The 22,744-nt window shown below is 40.5% G+C and overlaps 1 protein-coding gene across 4 annotated transcripts in view; it reads right to left on the reverse strand.

The window, feature by feature from the left end:
- Nucleotides 1-22,744, reverse strand: part of KCNT2 (potassium sodium-activated channel subfamily T member 2) — a 288,779-nt gene that overhangs the window by 131,395 nt on the left and 134,640 nt on the right. For all 4 annotated transcript variants that reach the window (XM_038413119.2, XM_038413120.2, XM_043490799.1 and 1 more), the window contains exons 10-12: nt 15,255-15,435; nt 13,427-13,591; nt 5,059-5,195 (exon numbers count right to left, since the gene is read on the reverse strand). In XM_038413119.2, the coding sequence (XP_038269047.1) occupies nt 5,059-5,195; nt 13,427-13,591; nt 15,255-15,435 (483 nt within the window). The remainder of the gene's footprint in view (nt 1-5,058; nt 5,196-13,426; nt 13,592-15,254; nt 15,436-22,744) is intronic.

Raw genomic sequence — 22,744 nt, forward strand, 5'->3', positions numbered from 1 at the left:
ACAAATGTCATTTATATATATTTTTTTTAATTGAAACCTGGACACATTGTAGTAAAGGATTGTCTGACCAGGTGCATATATTCATCATGTCCTGTGTAGAACTAATTGAATTATTTGTTATGAACAAATAATCTGACAAATGTATGAAAATAATCTAATATCTGACTGTATTATATGAATTAACAATTTTCAGCCTATTGGCTGATTGCAAACAATTGAGTATTTGCTACTGGCTATTCCTTGCATGTGATTGGTCACTTAAGTCACATGGCATTGTTTCTGCTCCATACATGGGTCAATAAAAGTTTGCAGACAGGATAATTATGAATAGCAAAGCTTGCATGAATCAAAGTATTTGCACTTCATTAATGCAGCAATTCCTCAAACATTGTGGTGACTAAAATCACATTTCAATGAATGTTTCTGAATTTTAAAAAAGGCAGCTGTGTAACTGAACAGCCGTGAAAACTATTAAGTGGTTTGTGAGCAGGGTTTCTATAGTATTCAAGATGTTTCACTTCTAAGGTACCTAAGTATTAGATTTCATAGGCCAGTCACACATTGAATTTCCATGTTGAATACACAGATTTTTATAATTATAGGCAGGACTGGTGGCATTGTGTATTATTATTTTTGTCTCGTACTTTCCATTACAAGACCTCATTTTCAGTTGCTTACAACTTTGTAAAACATTAGCCATTGGGCTGAAATTTTCCATGCTGGGTGCCCACTTCCAGTGCATTCCCTTCCAGAGCCTGTAATAGAACCAAAGATTACTAAATCCCACCAGTTCTCTGTCAGCAAATATCTATGAAACCCATTGGCAAAGTGTGTATCTTTCCCTCTCTAGTGCTGCTCTATATAGAGGATGACAACGTACTATTGCTATCAATTACTCCATTAGCTCAAATAGCAGAGGACTGTGGGGAGGATCTAAAGGTTTCAACCCTGCTGATGAACCGTATGTGTGTTAATATGATGGCACATGATGACATTTCTGAATTCTCAGGTGGCCTTTTTTTAAAAACCTAGGAAATTACACACACACACACACACACACACACACACACACCAATGTTAATAAAACATTTTATTAAAGTTGTAAAGTCAAGCACTCAAAAGTTAGGAGAGGACAGGATTAAAATGGCTTCAAACATAGTCTATTGAGGGCTGTTGTGCCAACCAGAATGACCATGGGTGATGGTGTCGCATGAGGCATCATGCAGTGAAGTTTCCACATCTGGCTTACTTCTTTGAATACATGAATTTATGGGGCAGCTTCATGGGCACCCCAGGTAAGGTTAGGTTGTGTACCCCTTTGTGCATTGATGGACAGTCTGAGAGCATGGTGTGCTGGGGTGTTTTTGTCCATGCGAGTAACATGGTGGCAGAACATGCAATGGCATTTTTGAATATGCAACCTTATTTCCTTAATGCACCTTAATTCATCCTCCTGTGCCTATGCATTATGGTACAGTAAAAGTACATAATCATGCTATTTTTCCAGAGGATCCCTGCCTTCCTCAGTGCACAGGATCGACTTGCTCTGGGGATGAATCAGGGTTGTGCAGTGAAGGAGGCTGTCTGTAGGATCCCTGCTTCATTGCTGAAGTTGGAAGTTGTGTACTGAATGAGACAAGGGATTGCAGAAAAATAAAAAGGAACGTCTCATGGTTGACAGTTAAATGCTGCCCTGCAGAATTGGATTTGATACCTGCCTGTGGCACAGAGTTCCCATATGATTCTGCGCAAGTCATTTTAACCAAAATTTTGGAAGGTGGTCACACCATGTTCTTGATTTTCTGGGTGCCTAATTTGAAATCCTGGGTCCTGATTTGCAGAAGTTCTGAGCGCTCATAACTGCAATGGTGCTGTGCTTGAATATTTAAAATGCTATATAATTCTAAGAACTCTGAAAAATCAGATTCTAGGCAACTCAAATTGGGCACCCAAAATTAGTGACTACTTTTGACCTTAATCTTTCTCTTCCTCAGCTCCCCACTTGTACAATTGAGATACCACCAGCCCCTCACATAACATGCGTTTTGTGAAGATAGATTAATTTTTGTGAAGCACTCACATAATATAGTAATGAATGCCATAGAAAAGCTCATGAGGAAATAAATGATTCGGTTTTAAGAGCAGGCTTTGAATTTTCAATAGATAAGACATGGGGGCACACACACAACGAAATATGGAATAATTGCTCATAATTGACCTCTGTCCATTCTGTGCTCTGAATGAAACAGGTGTCCTATGGAAATAATGGTATGTAATCATGTAATTAAAGACTGTATCATCTTGAATATGCAGGAGGAGACTGGATTATTGTTGAAAAGGCAACCTTAATTTTAGAATTTACCCTAACTTTCTTGACTTTGTAACCTTAATTTCTTTAAACAGTTTTTCTGTAATATATATATAAATTTTGATAAGACAACCAGATTTTATTTTTATTAATAGTAACCAAACAACTGCCTAATATTTTATTTACTAAAGAAATTTACCAAGCATCTGTTGTTTTTCAGTATGTTGTTTTTCATAAAAACCACTGAAATATAGCAACCTCTTAGTTATTGGGTTATATTTCATACTAAACGTTCTATTAAATTCCCACCATGCTGCTTCCCTTAGGACATGTTAAAAAAAATCTTTGGGTACATTCAATTACATGTTCTTCTGAAAAAAAGTACAAGTCTCCAGTTGACTAACTTCAGGTTATTATAGGCTAAATGCATATGATTATGCTCGGAGAACAGCATTTTGATTCTTTTTCACCTCCTAAGATGTAGAACAAATGCTAACTAAATCCCACTAAAGAATCTTTTCTCAAGATCAGTGGGAAACTAAAAACTGCCTTTTTTGCTATCTTTTTTGGGGAGAAAGGTGGCACAATCATCTCTCGAACAGACCTTTTATTTTTCTTCTTCTTTTGAACATCCAGTATTAGCTCTTTATCAGAGATAGAAATTTGAGAGGACATTTCTCTCAAGACTCCAAGAAATGTGATGTCTGGCCTATCATCATCTATTAAATTCAGATCAAGTTTAAACTTAAAGTTAAAAAAAAAAGGGTTGTTTCTAGCGCGGTATTATCAACCAGTTTGCAAATGCCTACATGGGTTAGGTATAATAACAAAGCATGAACATTCTGTAAATAGGAAGAAATGGAGATGGAATGCAATGAATACTAAATAGGCACTGATCTGTACTATGTGTCTTGATGTTTTGTTTGGGTGTGTGTGTGTGTGTGTGTGTGTGTGTGTGTGTGTGTGTTAACACTTCCTGGATGGGAAGAATAGGTGTATAGATCTTGCTATAGAAGCTTGTTGTAATGAAGGTGTTGAAGGAGGAGGGCATGGAGGCATAGCACTCATGTAAAAGGGCACACCTTCTACTTCCTATCTTCCTCTGAACATACAGACTACTTGGAGACTCTCCGCTTGTAAACACCACATGTGGTTTATTTAAAATGTTCTCCTGGCACCTTGACATCATTGTGCATCACCTTATGTATAATAGCAGCTTCTTACACCAAGGACAGGAGAGGAAGGAGATCTCTCCTTCAAAAGTTGCTCTTGGGACTTCTCTTGCCATCTCTCCCCTGTGTCATTTCTTTCCTATGCCTTTTCTACTTTCTGGGCTAATGGATTTATTAGTCTTGTAGCTCTCTCCAGATCATCCCCAATCTATCAGTTAGGAACAATCATCATAGTCAGGTTTACTCCTCCGCAACTAACTGGTGATAAAGTGATCAGAGTGCTGGTTCAGCTGCTGTTGCCCAGCACTCTGTCACAACCAGATAAAGTAAGTTGCTTACAGTGTGGGGATTGCGTTGAATGAGGTTAAAATGAGAAAGGGTGCAGGATGTGAAGGGGGAATATTTGCTTTTGTTTTCTTTCGCTTTACTTCAGTTGGTCCCGATAATCACCACTGAATCGTATCACTCATGCGAATTCTAAAACCACTTATCAGCTTTCCAGTATCCAGTGTTGTATCTTAAAGTATGCTAGGGTATACAAACACCACAAGACAAAAAGTGGTTAAAAAGCAGATATAGGCCCAGGCAGCCCTGCCTTGCCACACCTGTAAACTATGCCAGGCTTGAGGAGGAGGCTTAAAGGGAGAAGCCCAGACCTGAGGGCTCCATCCCAGGAAGACGGACAGACACTTCATTTTCAGCTCCCAAACAGGAGCCCAGTTAAGGGCCAAGCTGCTTTAGGTTTCCTCTCAAGATGGAGCAGTAGTACTGGTGGTTAAAGGACTCTTGAGGGATTGTGCTGCTCTTTATTTCTATTAGTTTAGCTTTATTTCCTTTGTCATGTTAGGAACTGGGATCAGGGGCTTGATCCCACAGTAGATCTCTGCTAAGAATGTAAATCCCTTGAGGAGATGGTGGGCTGACTGAGGAAGTAGTCCAGGGAAGAAGCAAGAGCTCTGACGATAAATAGAACTTAACCACATGCTTCAGTGTCCCTGGGCTGAAACTCAGAGTAGGGAGAGGGACTGAATTCTCCTAAAGCCTCACAGATACCAGACACAAGGGGCTAGAAGCATTATTGGTCCTGGACCTGGGCCACTGATGAAAGGGCAAGGAACTACTGAGTTAAACTCTGGTTTATCCCCAAAGGAGTGAGACTAAATGTGTCCTGGCTAGAAGTTCAAGCCCAAGATGAAGGGGACAGCCAGTGGAACTGGACAGCTGGTTGGCAAGACTATAGAGAGAGCACACCTAGCCACCAGTCAGTGCACCAACTGGTAAGTCATTTTGCCATGAAAAGCAATTATTTGATTTATTTCTGAATTGTTTTAATGCTGCTTTTAAAATTGAGACGGAAGAGACATGTGACGAAAAGCTTGGTCCAGTAAAGTAGAGTTAGATTAATAAGTAGCTTAAAAAAAAGTTAGGAACAAAGCTGAATTATGCCAAAGATTTACTCATGTTACCCTTCTAAAATGCTCAAACTTCTTTTCTAATCTGTCTCATGTTGTTTGTAAACCTTATTTCAGAAGTATGAGTTGAAACAAATAAACGAAAAATATATTAGTTTTTGCCTACTTAGCTCTCAACAGGTCCTGATCTTTCAGTGCTGAGCCTTGCAGATAGATAACTCTTTGAGACCACATTGGAATTTGCAGCACCCTTCTCACTTGAGCATCCATCTCAGTAGGACACAAAATAACCACATAATAGTCCTGTCAAAAATATAAAGGAGAATAGAAAAGGCACATAGATTATTTACTGTTACGTTCTGTTGTCACTGGAGTGTAGGTTAATAGAGAATCTGGAGGTGAAAAAGTATCTAACTTTTAAAATGGTTTCTTGGACAAACTATTTCAACATTGCACATTTCAGATTCTATAATAAAACTGGAGCTTTAAAAATTGTTACAACACTTTTTTATAAGCAATTCAGATCCCCATCCTGTTTATAGCTGGTAACTTTATTAGGTTGGCCTTGATGGAAACAAGCAAATATCATGTTTTCCCCAGATTAAGGGTCAAATTCAGTCTCCTTTTCCAATGTGGTTCTGCTGTGAGCAGGTGGTGGAATGAAGAGGAGGAATTCAGGATGTCTTTCCTTCCTCCAATGAAACTGTGCAGGAAGAGTAGTAAATTGCATCCAGCATAGTGCAGATCCTTTGCTGCCCCCATAAGAGATCACTTATTGCATAAGTGTCCTTTGTAGGATACTTCCACCACTGAGATGACGGAACCTCTGGGACCTGTGGTAGAAGAATTTTGCTCCCCTTCTCCCCAGGGTATCATCTCAGCACCTGGCCTGTTACTCTGGTTACGTGCTAAAATGTGTGGCTATGTGTATTAAATATACACTGTACACACAATTATGAATTGAATGTGGGTCTCCCATATCCCAGGTGATTGCTCTAACTCACTGGACTAAAAGTTATAAGGGGGGCACCACAACCTCCTTCTCTTGCCACCAGATTTCGAATGGGACCTGATCTTCTAGGCAGCCTCTGAGTGTGCATATTGCAATCTTGCCTCTTCACATGACTTAGGCAGCTGAATGCTTTTCTTTCCTGAGGTCATGGATGGCTCTGGACCTTAAGTGGGAGGTAGGCATGTAAACTGAGGCAGAAATGTACATGCCCAGAAGCAGGAACTTAGGTGAAGAAGCAACATTTACCCTTAGGTGTCGAGTGAGTTTAGAAAGCCTTGTGAATCTCAGTGGAGCCAAAACTGGGTCTTAAGTGCCTAAACCTGGATCTTCAGTGACTGTCTGGAGCAAATGTTCCTAAGAACATTTGTGGATCTGGGCCTACATGTGAAATACTCTGTGTTGTTGAGGAGGATAGAAGTCTCAGAGAAGATCAATCTAGAGCAAAGAGAAATGAACCTATAGTTGGGACCCTCTTTCCAGATGACTTCATGCTATCCTCTTGTTCAGAGAATACATTTCCAGGTGAGGGGACCCCTGTTAGGAAGAGACAGGTAATATTAATGTGGGATTTGATTATTAGAAGTATAGATAGTTGTGTTTGTGATGACTGGGAGAACCACATGGTACATTGCCTGCTGGATACGAAGGTTGCAGACCTCTGCAGACAGGTAGACAGACTAATGTGTGGTGCTGGGGTGGTCATGGTACATGTAGGTACCAATAATATAGGGAAAAGTAGGAGAGAGGTCCTGTAGGCCAATTTAGCCTGCTAGGTAGGAGGTTCAAGTCCAGGACCTCCATGGTGGCATTCTCTAAAAGGCCTCCAGTTCTATGCCCAGGGCCAGTTAAACAGGCAAAACTGCAGGGTCTCAATATATGGATACATGATAGTGAGTGGAGGAGGGATTTAGGTTTATTAGGAACTGGGGAACCTTTTGGGAAAGGAGGAGCCTATACAGTAAGGATGGGCTCCACCAAAAACAAAACAGAATCAGATTGCTTGTAGGTGACATTAAAAATATCATAGAGGACTTTTCAAACTAAGGGCTGGTGCAGAGGAGCACACGGTTTGGACAGACATTCTTTAAGGGAGGATTTTTTTTTTAACAGGGATACTCTATCCTAGTAAAAAGGAGAGGCTAGAAGTTGATAAAGTACAGGTAGAAACTGAAGAAAGTCAAAAAAGAATCCCATTCAATTACATCACATGAAGGCAGACAACTAAATATTGACAAATTCTGTAAGTATTTGTATACAAATGCTAGAAGTCTAAATAGTAAGATGAATAAACTTGAGTGGCTGGTGTTAAATGAGCATATAGATATAATAGACATAACAGAAACTTGGTGGAACAATGATAATCGGACACTGAATAGGTCACAATCATAGAGGAGTGACACTGAAAGAAAGAATAGTCATATATGGTAAAAAAACAAACAGTACCATAGAATCTCTAGGATAGAAATTCCATGCTTGAATAATAGTATAGCATTAGGAATAAATTATTGACCACCTGGCCGGGGAGGTGACTGTTAAATGCTTAGGGAGATTAGATAAGCAACAAAGGCGGAAAATATGATAATAGGGGATTTCAACTATCCCCATATCAAATAGGAACATGTCACTTCATGATGGGATGCAGAGATAAAATTTCTCGACACTGTTAATGACTGCTTCTTGGAGTAGCTAGTCCTAGAACCCACAAGAGGAGAGGTAATTCTTAATTTAGTCCTAAATGTTGCACAGGGTCTGGTTCAAGAGGTGAATCTAGCTGAACTTTTCAATAACAGCAACCATAATGTAATTATAGTTAACATCTGGGGTGCGGGAGTGGGGGGAATATACCAAAGAAACCCACTACAGTAGCATTTAACTTCAAAAAGGGAAACTATACAAATATGAGGAAGCTAATTAAACAAAAAAGGAACAGTCACAAAAGTGACATGCCTGCAAGCTGCATGGAAAATTTTTAAAAACACCACGATAGAGAACTATATGTATACACCCAATTAAAAAAAAAAAGGACCAAAAATGCTGCCATGGCTAAGCAATACAGTAAAAGAGATGGTTAGAGACAAAAAAAAAATCCTTTAAAAATTGGAAGCCAAATCCTACTAAGGAAAATAGAAAGGAGCATTCACTCTGACAAGCCAAGTGTAAAAGTGTAAAAGCAGGCCCAAAAAAGAATTTGAAGAGCAACTAGCAAAAGATAGAAATGAACAGCAGTAATTTTTGGAAGTATATCAAAAGCACGAAGCTTGCCAAAAAATCTGGGGGGCCCTGGATGATTCAGGTGCGGAAGCAGCACTTAAGGAAGGCCAACCCATTGCAGAGAAGCTAAATGAATTATTTGCATTGGTCTTCGCTGCAGAGGATGCGAGGGAGATTTCCACACCCAAGCCATTCTTTTTTCCTAACAAATCTGAGGAACTGCCCCACACTGAGATCTCAGTACGAAGATTTTGGAACAAACTGATACATTTAACAATAATAGATCTCCAGGACCAGATAGTATACATCCAAGAATTTTAAAAGAACTCATATATGAAATTTGTAGAACTTTTGACTGTGGTAACCTATCACTTAAATCAGCCTCAGATGACTGGTGGACAACTAATGTGAAGCCAGTTTTTTTAAAAAAGGCTCCAGAGGCGATCCTGGAAATTTATAGTATCAAGCAAATAGATTGAAACTATAGTCAAGAACAGAATTATCAGACACCTAGATGAACACGATTTGTTGGAGAAGAGTCAACATAGCTTTTTTAAAGAGAAATTGTTTCATTTATTTATTAGAATCCTTTAAGCGGGTCAACAAGCATGTGGTCCAGGGTGATCTAATAGTGGATATAGTGCACTTTGATTTTCAGAAAGCCTTTGACAAGGTCTCTCACCAAAGGCTCTTAAGCAAAGTAAGCAGTCATGGGATGAGGGAGGGTCCTCTGGATCAGTAACTGGTTAAAAGATAGGAAACAAAGGGTAGAAATAATGGTCAGTTTTCATAGTGGAAAGAGGTAAATAGCAAGGTCCCTCGCGGATCTGTATGGGGATCTATGCTGTTGAACATTTGCATAAAAAGGGAGAAGCAGTGAGGTGGCTAAGTTGGTAGATGATACAAAATTATTTAATATAGTTAAGCCTAAACCTGACAATGAAGACTGACAAAGGGATTTCACAAAACTGGATGAGTGGGCAAGAAAGTGGCAGATGAATTTCAATATTGATAAGTGCAAAGTAATGCACATTGGAAAACATAATGCCAACTATACATCACAATGATTTGGTCTTAGCTGTTAACACTCAAGAAAGTGATCTTGGAATCATTGTGGATAGTTCTCTGAAAACATCTGTGCAGCAGCAGTCAAAAAAGCTAATGTTAGGAAGCATTCAGAAAGGGATAGAAAATGACAATAAATATCATAATGCCACTAAATAAATCTGGTACGCCCACACCTTGAATACTGTGTGCAGTTCTGGTTGTCCCATCTGAAAATATATATTAGAATTGAAAATGTAGCAAATGGCAACAAAAATGACTAGGGATATGCAACAGTTTCTATACAAGGAGAGATTAAAAAGCTTGGAAAGGAGATGGCTGAGGGTAGATATGATAGAGGTCTATAAAATCATGAATGATGTGGAGAAAATGAATGTGTTGTTTGCCCTGCACATAACACACAAAATAGGCATCAACTAATGAAATTAATAGGCAGCAGTATGGCAGGATGATGGGCAAAGAGTTGCTGATTCAGCCCTGTAAACACCAGTTCCCATTTAGGGGAATAAATTAGAACTGGCTGGAGATAACCTGGCCCTAACTGGGGGAGCAGAGACAGTTTTTGCCTAATTATCCTGGGGCTATATAAAAGCCTCAGGGGATGGAAAGGGAAAAAGTAGGGAGTGGAAGCAGGGAATTAGCTCTTCCTTCCCTCCTGCAGATGGAGAAGGGCCAATTGTACACAGTGAAACAATGATGGGAACAAGCCTGTGAATAAACTGCACCAGTGGTTACTAACCCCAGGGTCTCAGAATGACTTTGTGGACCTAGCAGAGGCAGGAGCCAAGGGGGACTCTGCTACACATGGGAGCTTGTCCAAGATCCTGTGCTAGAGCAAGTGTTTGGCAGCCCAGAGATGGAGGAGACCCTGCAATGGCTGATTAAGCAGCAGGAGAAGATGCAAAAGTCAATGCAGAGTTTTCAGCAAGCTCAACACTGGAGAGACAGGCCTTGATCACCTGGCAGGCGGAACAGTCGAAGAGCCTGCAGGACTTTATTCGGGAGCAGGCTGGCATCCAGCAGTAGCTCCTGCAGAAAGTGTTGAGTCCCACAGGAGGGGATGGCATTCAGGTGCTGGGTTTAGGACTATGTAAAATGGACCAGACAGATGACCCTGATGCTTTCCTAGGCAGGTTTGAGTGGGTAGCTGTGGGGGCTGGATATGACAGGGCAACTTGGGGGCCCTGCGACTGGCTCCCTACCTAGCCAACAAAGCCCAAGAGCCTACATGGCCCTAAGTGAAGAGCAGGTCAGGAATTATGAAGCGGTAAAGGCAGACATCCTGGATCAGGTAGGACTGTCCTTGGAGAAGTACCGTCAGAAGTTCCGGTTGGTGAGGTGGACGGGGCAAAAGTTAATAGACTGGGCCACCTGCTGGTTGAGGCCAGATGCCCAGACAGTGAGGGATATTATGAAGGTGCTCATCCTAGAGCAGTTTTTACAAGGTCTCCCAGACAAAATAAAGATGTGGGTGCGGAGACACCAACCAAATATAGTTGAGGCGGCTGTAAAGCTTATGGAGGAGTATGCAGAGGCGGACTTCCCCAGGAAGGAGGGACAGCCAAGCAAGGAAGTGGAGACTCTGAGAAGGCCCAGAGAACCTCCGCCCGGCAAGGCCCCAGAGAACAAACGGGAGGACACACTAGGGGCTCTCACAGGGTCCAGACAAGTTGTCTGCTGGCAGTTCAGATGATTGGGACACAAGAAGGGGGACTGTCCATCCATGGATTGTAGGTGGGCAAAGTTTTGTGGTTGGGCGGGGTGGAAGCTGTCCACCATTCCAGTAATGGTGGGGAGGAAACCCCAGTGAGGCCTGGTGGACTCTGCCTCAGCCTGCTGTCTTGTACAAAGGAAGCTGATGAGGCCGTACTGGTGGATTTCAAATGTGAAGATGGACATAGAATGCATCCACAGGGATAGGAGGCAAAACCTTATGGCCCAGGTGCCCCTTGAGGTTCGGGGCAGGTTTAAGTGGCAGTGGGTCAGGGTAGTAAAAGGACTACCTTGTCTGGCGGTAGCAGGTACGGAGTGAGACCCCTTCCCAGGAAAGCCCAAGAAAAGCCCAAGATAAGAAAAGAAAAAAAAAAGGGAGGTTCCCTGAGGATGCAGGTAGATACCCCTGAGTAGAAAACCCCTAGCCAACAGAGCCTGAGAAGGAAGTTATGGGTGAGACATCCACCCCCAGGTCCTCGACTGGAGAGCAAGGCCCGATGGAGGCCTTTATTAGCGGACTCCCCTCCACCAGAGACCCAGGTCCCATTGGACGACCTTGGGGGGACCAGAAGCCCTGAGTGTCTGGGAGAGGGCTGGGACTAACCCTGAACCCCTAACAGAAACGAAGGCTGCGGGGGAGAGAACAAGGGAACACTCAGGAGGCTCTGAATGGTTCGAGGATCTGTGGGTTTTGGTAGAGCTGTGGGGCCATCCACCCCACACACAATGTAGTTTCTGTGGTTGTGGGATGAAAGAACCACACATGGCAAACCCTGGGATTGACTCAAAAGGGGGAGAAAAGACTGCCCCGTAGGGTCGTCGTCCCGCAGCCCCAGTAGAGAAAGGAGAGGATACATAGGTGCAAACCTGGTGGTTGGAGAAAGGGAGGGAGGTGTGTGACACGGCGCTGGGCAAAGGGTTGCCTATTCAGCCGTCTCACACCAGCTCCCATTTAGCCCTAATTGGGGAAGCAGAGACAGCTATATAGAAAGCTGTATAAAAGCTGCAGGGGAAGGAAGCCAAAGGGGGCACAGAAAGAAAGGAAAAAGGCAGGAGTGGAAGCAGGGAAGTAGTCCTTCCTTTCTTCCGACAGTGAGGGACCAAGGGTACATAGTGAAAAGGTGGTGGGAACAAGCCTGTGAATAAACGGCATCAGTGATTATTAACCCCAGGGTCTCAGTGTGACTTTATGGACCTAGCACAGGAAGGAGCCAAGGGGGGCCCTGCTGCACTTTGCTACAAGCAGGTCTAAAACAAACATTAGGAAGTACTTCACAGAATGCACAGTCAACCTGTGGAACTCATTGCCAGGGGATGTTGTGAAGGCCAAAAGTATAACATGGAAGAACAGGTCCATCAGTGGCTATTAGATGGTCAGGTATACAATCCATGCTCTGGGTGTCCCCGAACCTCTGACTGCTAGAAGCTCAGACTGAACGACTGGAGATGGATCACTTGATAAATTGCTGTTCTCTTTGCTTCCTCTGAAGTATCTGGCATGGGCAACTGTCAGAAGACAGGATATTGGATTAGACAGACCTTTGGTTTGACCCAGTATGGCCATTTTGTTCTTAATTAGCCTGTGAATTTAGATCACAGTTTGGATTTTGTTTTTTTCGTTCTGTTATTGTTGGATGGTGCTATCATCAGGCTTTTAAGTTGAAAAGGTTACATTTTATTTTGCCCATTAATTAATGATGTACAGTGCCATATGTGCTTTAGCAAAAGGTAGCAATGTATTTTTAGTAAATAGAAATAGTCCATACTAAAACCCCCAAAATATATTTTAACAATTTGTCATAATAGAACCAAAATTCTAATACATTTTACCCAGAAATTATTGTGAAGATTTAAAGAGATAAAGTGGGTGAGGTAATATCTTTTTTGGACCAACTTCTGTTGGTGAGAGAGACAAGCTTTCGAGCTTACACAGGGCTCTCCTTCAGATGTAATAAACGTTCACAGAGTGGGTTAGGATATAGTCAGCCATATGAAAAAGACATTTATTTGTATTCCCTAATTCTCTTAATGCTTATGTTGAGAAACTCCTCACTTGTGAGCAATGTTGACTTTCAGGCTATGTCCATTGCACTGTATCCAGTTCTGTCTTAACTGCAGCAATCACAATTGTTAAGTTTAAAAACACTCATTGAGTTCAGTGGATGAGGCCCCAGAACAGCAGAAAAACATGAAATGATCAATTTTCTTTTCTTTTTCTTTTTATACATCATATTGGGTTAATCAAAGGGAATTTTCACCAAATTAGTTGGCTGTAAGATAACTGGTATAAATAAAGTAATTAGACTCTATGTGTGACAAGCATATTTCTATCTGTTTAATACAATTTAGATCCATTTAAAATGAATGCATCCAGTACTTGATCTAAGCTACTTCTTGCAATTAGACTTTCTTCAGTCAGTCAGTCATTCTTTAATTCAGACACACAAATTACAGACCATTTCTGAAGATTGGCTGCTTGCAGACAATGTCTAATTGAATTTCTTCTTATTTTACTCTTGTATTGTAAATATACCTGCAGTCTGGGATGAGCATAGAACTCATTTAAGAAATCCATAAGCAAGTCAATCTTCAGGGAGCTGACGCACAGTACCACATGTTTCTCTGTCTGAGCTCTGTGTCGACTGTAGTTACCCCCAGACTTCTGTCTCTCCATCCACAAATAAGCCAGCTGTTCAAACTGCAATATATTGTCAAGAGTGAATAAATACATATAAGCAGCTGTGTAATATAAGCATCTTTATCAGTATGAGTTAATTATCTTTTATTTTTTAGTCCATCCACTCAATTAAAGACACACTTAGAACCCCCACCCTTTGTCTTTTCTTTTCAAGAGCAGCAATTTACAACCAAGCAGATGGGATGGCTGATAGGATGGCACAATAATACATCAATATGGCCACTCTCAAGCATTCAAAAATCATTAAGGTGAGTTAAATCATCAGATTATTTTTAAATGTATTTTTCTGGTATTTGAGCCTTTAGGGTTCATCTGTAATTTACATGACTCCAGGAGATGGGACTGTAAGAAAAACACCAACAAATTATTTCTGTAGATGGAACAATGCCTCGGTTTCTCTCCAGAGATTTTAAAAAATCTAAAGATGGCAACACTTGATACAATGATGTCTGCATATTATCTCTTACTGTCTCATCTGCACCTTAAATATTGACATCACTTAAACATATGGCTAATAGAAACATCATGTTCTGTCCAGGCTGCTCCTGGAGAACTACTGGGTATTTTTTGATATTGACTATGACAGCTGTTGAAGTGGTCTTCAATAAGTGGCACTTTTCCCTCTACCACCTTAATCAACATCTCCCAGTTCACAATACATTCTGCTTTGTGATCCTAATAAAGAGAAATCTAGGGATCAATATGATAAGCAATGTATCTGGAATAATTAAATACATAAAAGCATTAATTCAATGAACTAATGTCCAAATGTTTTATATACAATTAGTACCACTAATACACCTTGCATATGCCATTTCACCTTTAAAGCTCCTTACAAGCTAGCTAATGTTCACAACAATCCAATGAGGCAGGAGTGTTTTCTTATCCACATTCTACTGAGGCAGGGATGTTAAGTGTTTCAGTCGGAGCCATGATAAGAGCTTGCCCCCAGTCCTGTGCTCAGACCAGGACACAAAACCCTTCTCTCACTGCATGCCCACTAAAATGTAGCTGATAATATATTAACTTGGTGGTTTTTTTTTTAAAAAAAAGGAAGATTCTGAGGCACCGCATGAGAGCGTAGAGCTCTTCTGTTCAGTCAGCCTGATGTAAGGTGCTTGGACCTTGCATAGATATATAAGTACAAGACGACTTTTTGCCAGAATCAAATCTGGCATGTCCAATTAGTTCTGACCTAGTCGTACAAGAGGGGTTGAGGTGTCACTCTGAAGCAGAAAGAACTAGGGGGAAATGCTAGGAAGAGCTAAGTGTCTGGAGAAAGCTTTGGCTGCTGATTGGTTTCGCTGCTATTATTTAAGTTCACAATAAAGTAAATCCCTGCATGAGGTAAATTTGGACAACACATGGTATCTGTACGTTCTTTGCTGTATGATTGGAGCCAGCAGCTTCTAAAAGGATTTGAAAACTTGTTAGCTTCTATCATTTTAGCATATATAAACTATATACACATTTATTTTACAAACAGGAAGACAAATAAGAAAGCTCCAACTCTGTGCATAAAATGAAGAAGCATACAAGATGGTGTACTTTTTTTATATTTTATATACACAGTAAGGACAGTTGCAAGATATATTTCAAGATAATATAATCTTTCCTCCAAAACTTTGCCAACTCTTCCAAATGGAAAACAATCAGAGTTTACCTGTATGGGCAACACCACAAGGGCAACACAGATCATAATGACAACCAGCAGTTTTGAAGGCCAGATCTTGGGTGTAACATCCCCAAATCCCACAGTGGAAAATGTGACTATGCAGAAATAAAGGGAGTCAAAGAGAGTCAGCTTGTTTCCTGCTCGCTCCAGATGCTGAATTCCGCAAATACTACATAAAAAAGAATGAATAAAGAAATGAAAAATAAAACTACTACCTGGAATAAATCCAAAGTGTTATGAATCTTACTAGCAAGGGAATTATTTTCTGCAAATGCATATATTACTTAGCAAAGAAGAGAAAATGTTCAGGTTCAAAGCAAAAGTGAATTTTTTAAAAATGTTATTTAAATGTAATTTATTCATAATAAAGTTATAACTGTCATATTGGAATAAGGATAAAATGATAGTGCTAGTGGTGTTAAGTTTTGATTAGTGGTTGGCAGCAAAAAGATAGTTGTGTTATAGATAACAGGATGTACTGATAATTTTTCCTTCTCATACCAGACCAAAATAAATAGCATATAGCTGCACCATTGTAATCTTCAGAGCTTTTTAAAACTATCCTTTTTGTTTTTGCATAAATAATTTGTGACCAAGAAACTGTATATAATTTTATTACATTTGCCATTCTTTATCTTGGATTATACTACTTTGGGTAGCAAGAGCTACTAATATAAGCTAGTGGAAATGTTGAATACTACATTTTTTTTGTGGGTGTGTAGGGTTAGTTAGCTAATAGGTACAGATCAGGATAGCTTGTGACATTATCTTTTGTAGTCTAACAATATCTCATGCTAATTTGATGCTTCATGGAGAAAACATGGTCTGTTTTTGGTATAAATTGACTCCAAAACATGGGATCTCAGCTCTAACAACTTAGAGGCTGTTCCCTGATTTCTTGGTGAGCAACTGGCATACTTCAGTTTTCAGTGCTAACTACACCCCCAAATTAAATGCTTTCATGGCAATTGTCAAATCTGTGCTAGGGGCTCAGTTCACCCCTCAGTTAAACAGATACAGCTCCTCCCAATTACATGGTATTTCAGACATTAAGGACATCCCTGGCACTTCCATTTAGATGTGTGTTGTCTTCCCCTCCCTTGCATGGTGGGGATTGAGATTTTTAATGCCTCCCAACAATGTCATCATTCTGTTGAAATACAGTTTCCTCCTAAACTTTCTGTTCAATACAGTGTTTCAAACTTATCTCCTTGTCTTAGAGTCTTCCTCTTTCTCCATTTCTCCTCTTTTCCCTTTCCCTCTGATTGCATTTCCTTATGTTCCCACTAATTCTGTCCCTTTCCCATTTTCCAAACCCCTCCTCTTCCCCATTCCATTTCACTTGTTCTTGCCCTCATGGATCCTCCTTCCCTCCTCAGGGATGTAGTTAAAATGCTGGAGTTTTGGCATGTACATCATCTAATCATATCTTGAATCCTAGTACTAAGTTTTGGGTTTCAATTATGTCTTGGGGCAATGAGTTCTGCAAGTTAATTATGCACTTGTGTTTTTAAAAATATTAGTTTTAAATTTGTTGCCTTTCAATTTAATTCAATATCTGCTCTTGTATTATAAGAATAAATAAATGGGATCACATCTTACCTTTATAAAATGTATTTATAGATACAAAATTTAAAGCCAGATTCTACTTCCCTGACTCATGCTGAGCAGTACCTGACTCTGAGTGGTCCAACTGAACTCAGCAGGGCTACATGTGGAATAGGGTTCTATTAACTATAATAAGAATGGCAGAACCTGGTCCTTAGGGTTTGTTTGTTTCTCAGTTTACTTTCATATTGATTTGGGTGCCTTTAAAATGTCTGAAAGATTTCTACTGGTTACAATGAGTTCAAAGATAGGGATTATCTGTGAATTTAGCAGAATCCTTTAAACAGTGGAGCTCGTTAACTGAACCTGCTGTACAGTGGATCTCTGAGCTTGCATATTAGTGGTCCCATCCTCCTAGGAGGCTGTTGACTGTCTTTCTGTTTTAAAGGTAATTTCTAAATAATTCCATATTTCTCAATCATAATTCTACTGTATATCAAAGATGATTTCTTGACATAGGGTATCTAATTGGCCACAATTGACCATTAAGAACTCCCAGATAAAAAAACCCTTTCATCATTAGGCAGGCCCTGTGTTTATAATAGTGTTAGTAGTTTTTCTTCTTTTCTCCAGAAATAGTTTACTAGTGGGCAGTAGCATTTCCATAACATATGGATGAGATCCCCAGTTTCCTCTTCACTGTTCTAGCATTTGTAGTTTTCACACATCCCAAAATGTTCTGAAGATGATTTTTTCTTGGATAAGTTTCAACCTTCAGGCATTGGCTGAATTTGTATTCCTACACACTTTGTTCCATTTTTTTCCCACTGAGGTGGTAGTTCAGATCTTTCTTCCACACTCTCATTAGTTTGTCCCTTTTAAGTTTTAGCTATAGAAAAGAATTCTTGAAGCAGTACTTTTCTGTCTTTATAATAGGTTCTGAAAAGTTAATAAAGGGAACTGTGGAAATGCCATTCCAGTGAAGATGGATAGTTAACTTTCCTACCTTAGATCAATTATAAGTTTTAATCCTAGACTCTGTTTTTCAGTGTATTCGGGTCTGGTTATTTTTAAATACTGGAGTATGCACAGAGAGATCCATTCATAGAAATATGGGCTATTATAATGTTAAAATCATTGCTCCCTTACTTTCCATATGTCTTTGCTTTTAGCATTGGCCACTCCAAGGCTTTGCTGCCATTGAATGAAGTTCACCAGGTGCTGAGTTCCTACACAATAGCTTGTGCATTTTTTAAGCCTGATAGTGGGGCTTGACCTTGGCCTTAGAGAGTGAAGCATCAGAAGGGCTGTGTGATTAGCACTTATACAGACCTAGTGGCCCAATCCTTACTATGTAGAGGTATATTAGAGCTATAGCTCTACTCCAGCCCATAGGCTGGAATGAATGTTTGTTGATGGGCTGTGTTGCAGCTCCACTGTGATGAGCTACATATGCCATTCTGGTTCTGAAAGAGTTAACTGGAACGGGAGGGGCAAATTAACCCTCCTAGTCACCCCAGAGGCTGGGCCAGGGCCAGTTAAGAGTGACATCTAGCTGAGAAGGAGCTGGCTGGTGATTATGATAAAGCCAGGAAACTGGGAGCAGAAGGAGACTAAGGAGAAAGGGAGGGAACTCTGCTGTCCCTCTGTTGGCACTAGCAAATGGAGTGACTGGGAGGATCAAGGAGGAAGTCCAAGGGAAAGTAGGCCCTTGTATCCTCTTCTGAGTAGGGAAGTCTGTCAGGAGAGACAAGGGAAAGCTACTGGGGTAGAACAAACTCTGATGATAAACCCTGATAAAAGAGCAGGATTGGGACTTCTAGGGAGAGAGCCTTGGTAGGTGTTCAGAGGAGAGCAAGCAGGGGAACTTAAGCATCAAAGGTTAATCCTAAAGAAGGTGGAAATTGGTTTCTTTGTACTTTTTGTGTAGGATTTTGTTGGGGGATTTCAAGGGAGAGCTCTGCTGATAGGCTACATTAAGAAGAAATCCAGGATGGCAGCAGAAAGGGCCTCCTTCCTGTGGGTGCATATGGTGAAGATGTGGGTGAGTACAAAGTTACAAAGCTCAGCACTCCTATAAAGCTACAAGCACACCTCGCTATCTTTGAGACACCACTGACTTCCTGAGAAACCTACAATGCATTGGTGATCTTCCTGAAAACACCATCCTGGTCACCATAGATGTAGAAGCTCTTTACACCAATATTCCACACAAGGATGGACTACAAGTTGTCAGGAACAGTATCCCTGATGAGGCCACAGCACACCTGGTGGCTAAACTTTGTAACTTTGTCCTCATCTACAACCATTTCAGATTTGGGGACAACTATACCTTCAAGTCAGCGGCACTGCGATGGGTACCCACATGGCCCCACAGTATGCCAACATTTTTATGGCTGACTTAGAGCAACGCTTCCTCAGCTCTCGTCCCCTAGCGCCCCTCCTCTACTTGTGCTACATTGATGACATCTTCATCATATGGACCCATGGAAGAGAAGCCCTTGAGGAATTCCACCGTGATTTCAACAGTTTCCCCCCCCCACCTACCCCATCAACCTCAGCCTGGACAGTCCACACAAGAGATCCGCTTCCTGGACCCTACAGTGCAAATAAGTGATGGTCACATAAACACCACCCTATAGCAGAAACCTACTGACCGCTATACTTATCTACATGCCTCCAGCTTCCATCCAGGAAACATCACACAATCCATTGTCTACAGCCAAGCCCTAAAATACAACCGCATTTGCTCCAATCCCTCAGACAAAGACAAACACCTACAAGATCTTTATCAAGCATTTTTAAAACTACAATACCCACCTGGGGAAGTGAGGAAACAGATTGAGAGAGCGAGATGGGTAACCAGAAATCACCTACTATAGGACAGGCCCAACAAGGAAAATAACAGAACACCACTGGCCATCATGCACAGCCCCCAGCTAAAACCTCTCCAGCACATCATCAACGATCTACAACCTATCCTGAAAAATAATCCCACATTCTCAGATCTTGGGAGGCAGGCCAGTCCTTGCTTACAGACAGCCGCCCAACCTGAAGCAAATATTCACCAGCAATTGCACACCACACCACAGAAACACTAACACAGGAACCAATCCCTGTAACAAACCCCATTGCCTTCTCTGTCCCCATATCTACTCTAGTGACACCATCAGAGGACCCAACCACATCAGCCTCACCATCAGGGGCTCATTCACCTGCACATCTACTAATGTGATATGCCATCATGTGCAACAATGCTCCTCTGCCATGTACATTGGCCAAACTGGACACACTCTATGTAAAAGAATAAATGGACACAAATCAGACATCAGGAATGGTAACATACAAAAGCCAGTAAGAGAACACTTCAATCTCCCTGGACATTCAACAGATTTAAAAGTAGCCATCCTTCAATAAAAAAGCCTTCAAAAACCAACTTCAAGGAGAAAGGACAGAGCTACAATGCATTTGCAAACTTATCATCATCAGTTTGGGATTCAATAGGGACTGGGAGTGGCTGACTCACTACAAAAGCAATTTTCCCTCACTTGGTATTGACACCTCTTCATCAGTTATTGGGAGTGGATCACATCCACCTTGACTGAATTGGCCTGCACTTGTAAGGTAACTCCCTCTTCTTCATTTGCCAGTATATCTATGCCTGTATCTGTACTTTTCACTCCTTGCAGCTGAAAAAGTGGTTTACCACCCATGAAAGTTTATGCCCAAATAAATCTGTTAGTCTGGTGGTACCTTAAAGAGTCCTCATTGTTTTTGTAGATACAGACTAACATGGCTACCCCTCTGATACTACTACAGAAAGGTTGCTCACAGCATAGTACAGCTTACTTTCAATAGATGACTTTGTGGGTATATAACTGCCAACACAATGTGTCTATTTCCTTACATATTTCTCCACCATGAATATTATCCTTTAGTTTTTCATCTAATACAGCTGAATAAATACATCTCATGCCATGTCCTTATCTAGTCAGGTTATTGTGGCTGGCTATACTTCTTGGAGGGCATAGTGGGAGCTAGTGGCTGACTATGATACCGAAATGTATAAGAGGCTTAATTACTTAGCTTTCCAAAAACTTACTTATATACCTTGCTGCTACCTGAGTGCTTTATGCAACTAATATTTCCAAAAAGTGTCCCATTTATTTTTCTATATAATGTTAATATTAAGAATTGTTTAAGAAGATAAAAAGGGATAATTTTCAGCTTGATTATCAGATCTGTGTTCTGCTTCCTTTTATACATTTAAACATAATACATCAAACCACATCTTCATAATGGTTTTTAACTTTTACCACTAAAAAAAATTAATATGCACAGCAGCATCATAATACTCAGCTTTGTTGGTCCAAGACAAACAATAATGAATAAATCCCTAGCCAGGTCTACTGATCTTAACAGAACAATCATGAAGCAAAGGATTATTGAAACTCACAATACCTTCCACTGGTTGAGAAAATGAGCAATAGTAGTGGCTTATTAGACAGAAAATATCCAACTTAAAAATGTGGGACCTGATTCCCCACTTTTTATAGCAGTTTTATGCTTCTGTAAACTGTTTCAGTGGAGTTACCAGTTTAAATTCTATTGAAATAAATAGCATGAAACCAGTTTCACAGAGGAGACTCAAGCTTTTAATTAGAAAACAAAGACAAAAGTCTCAATAAAAGAGATGTATACCAAAGAGAAAAGAATGCAAAGATATAAAGAACAGAATAAAGTACAGTTTAACCATCTACTATAATTTCAACCAAATAGGAAAAGTTAAAAGTCACACCTGAATCTCTAAAGATTAGGAAAGATCAGTCATGTTTAGACACCATTTGAACTTTGGAGAGTTCAATGTCATCATTTACTGGAACTTTTATCTACTTCCTGGGAACTGTTTGTGCTTATTTTTGTGTGCCACAACCTTGTCAATCTCTTAAAAAGTACACACCTTGGAACTAGTATGAAACCCAATTAAAAAAAGATGAAAGTAGAGAACTGCCTAAAGGTATAAAAGAAAAGAATACAACACACATAGGAATTGATGTCTAAGATGTAAGAACTTATTTACCAGACTACAGCAGAAGAAATGGGAACAAGTTGATTCCGCCTCATGACTTTAGTGAATGTGTCTGAGTTTCTGGGGGTGGAAAAGGGAAGGGAGAGAAGATTGGGTAAGGTTCCACCAGTCTTCTGCTTTGAAACAGCTATAGTAGCTCAAATCTTGGACTAACCCTCTATGAGAGGATCACCTTAGTGCAGTGGATCCCACAACGGTGTAGAGTGACTCCTACACTATTTATTCTCTTTGCAGACAGCACTGAGAGACTGGTCAAGGAAAAGGGAGGCTGAACAGTAACTGCCATTGGCAGCTGCCATAAATTAGAGTAGCCTTAAGGATGCCGTAGTTTACTGCCCGGGACAGGCTTCATATACCTGTCCAGTAGGAGAGCGCTAAGGTAGCTTAAAGCCATTTTTACATGCATGCTTTTCCTGAGTTATGCTCTGAACTCCTCTGTGATAGCCTAGGAATTGGGGCCAATGTTTTTAAACCTAGACCCTATATTTTGAGCTCACTAGCCTAATTCAGAACTACTGTCCTATTGCAACAACTCTGCATTGTTCATATCATTCTGCCATACGTTGTATACAGGAATAGATTACGTAAATATCTTGTGAAAAATAAAAAGCAGAATGTAGCAGATTTCCATCTAGTTTATGTAATATTCTTACCAAAAGGAATTTTGTAGTTGGTGAAATATCTTTCTGCAGAGCAGTTAAACTGTCCATGTAAAGATACTTAAAAGCTCAGTGGAAAATGAAAAGTCAAGCTTAGTTTTTTCTCTGACTTCCACTAATTTGTGAGTATCCTGGAGATAGGAATCAATAACTGCTGAGGAGTAAAATGGTCCTCAGGGGGA

This window comes from Dermochelys coriacea, chromosome 8 (genome assembly GCF_009764565.3).
Source record: "Dermochelys coriacea isolate rDerCor1 chromosome 8, rDerCor1.pri.v4, whole genome shotgun sequence".
NCBI classification, from domain to species: Eukaryota; Metazoa; Chordata; order Testudines; family Dermochelyidae; genus Dermochelys; species Dermochelys coriacea.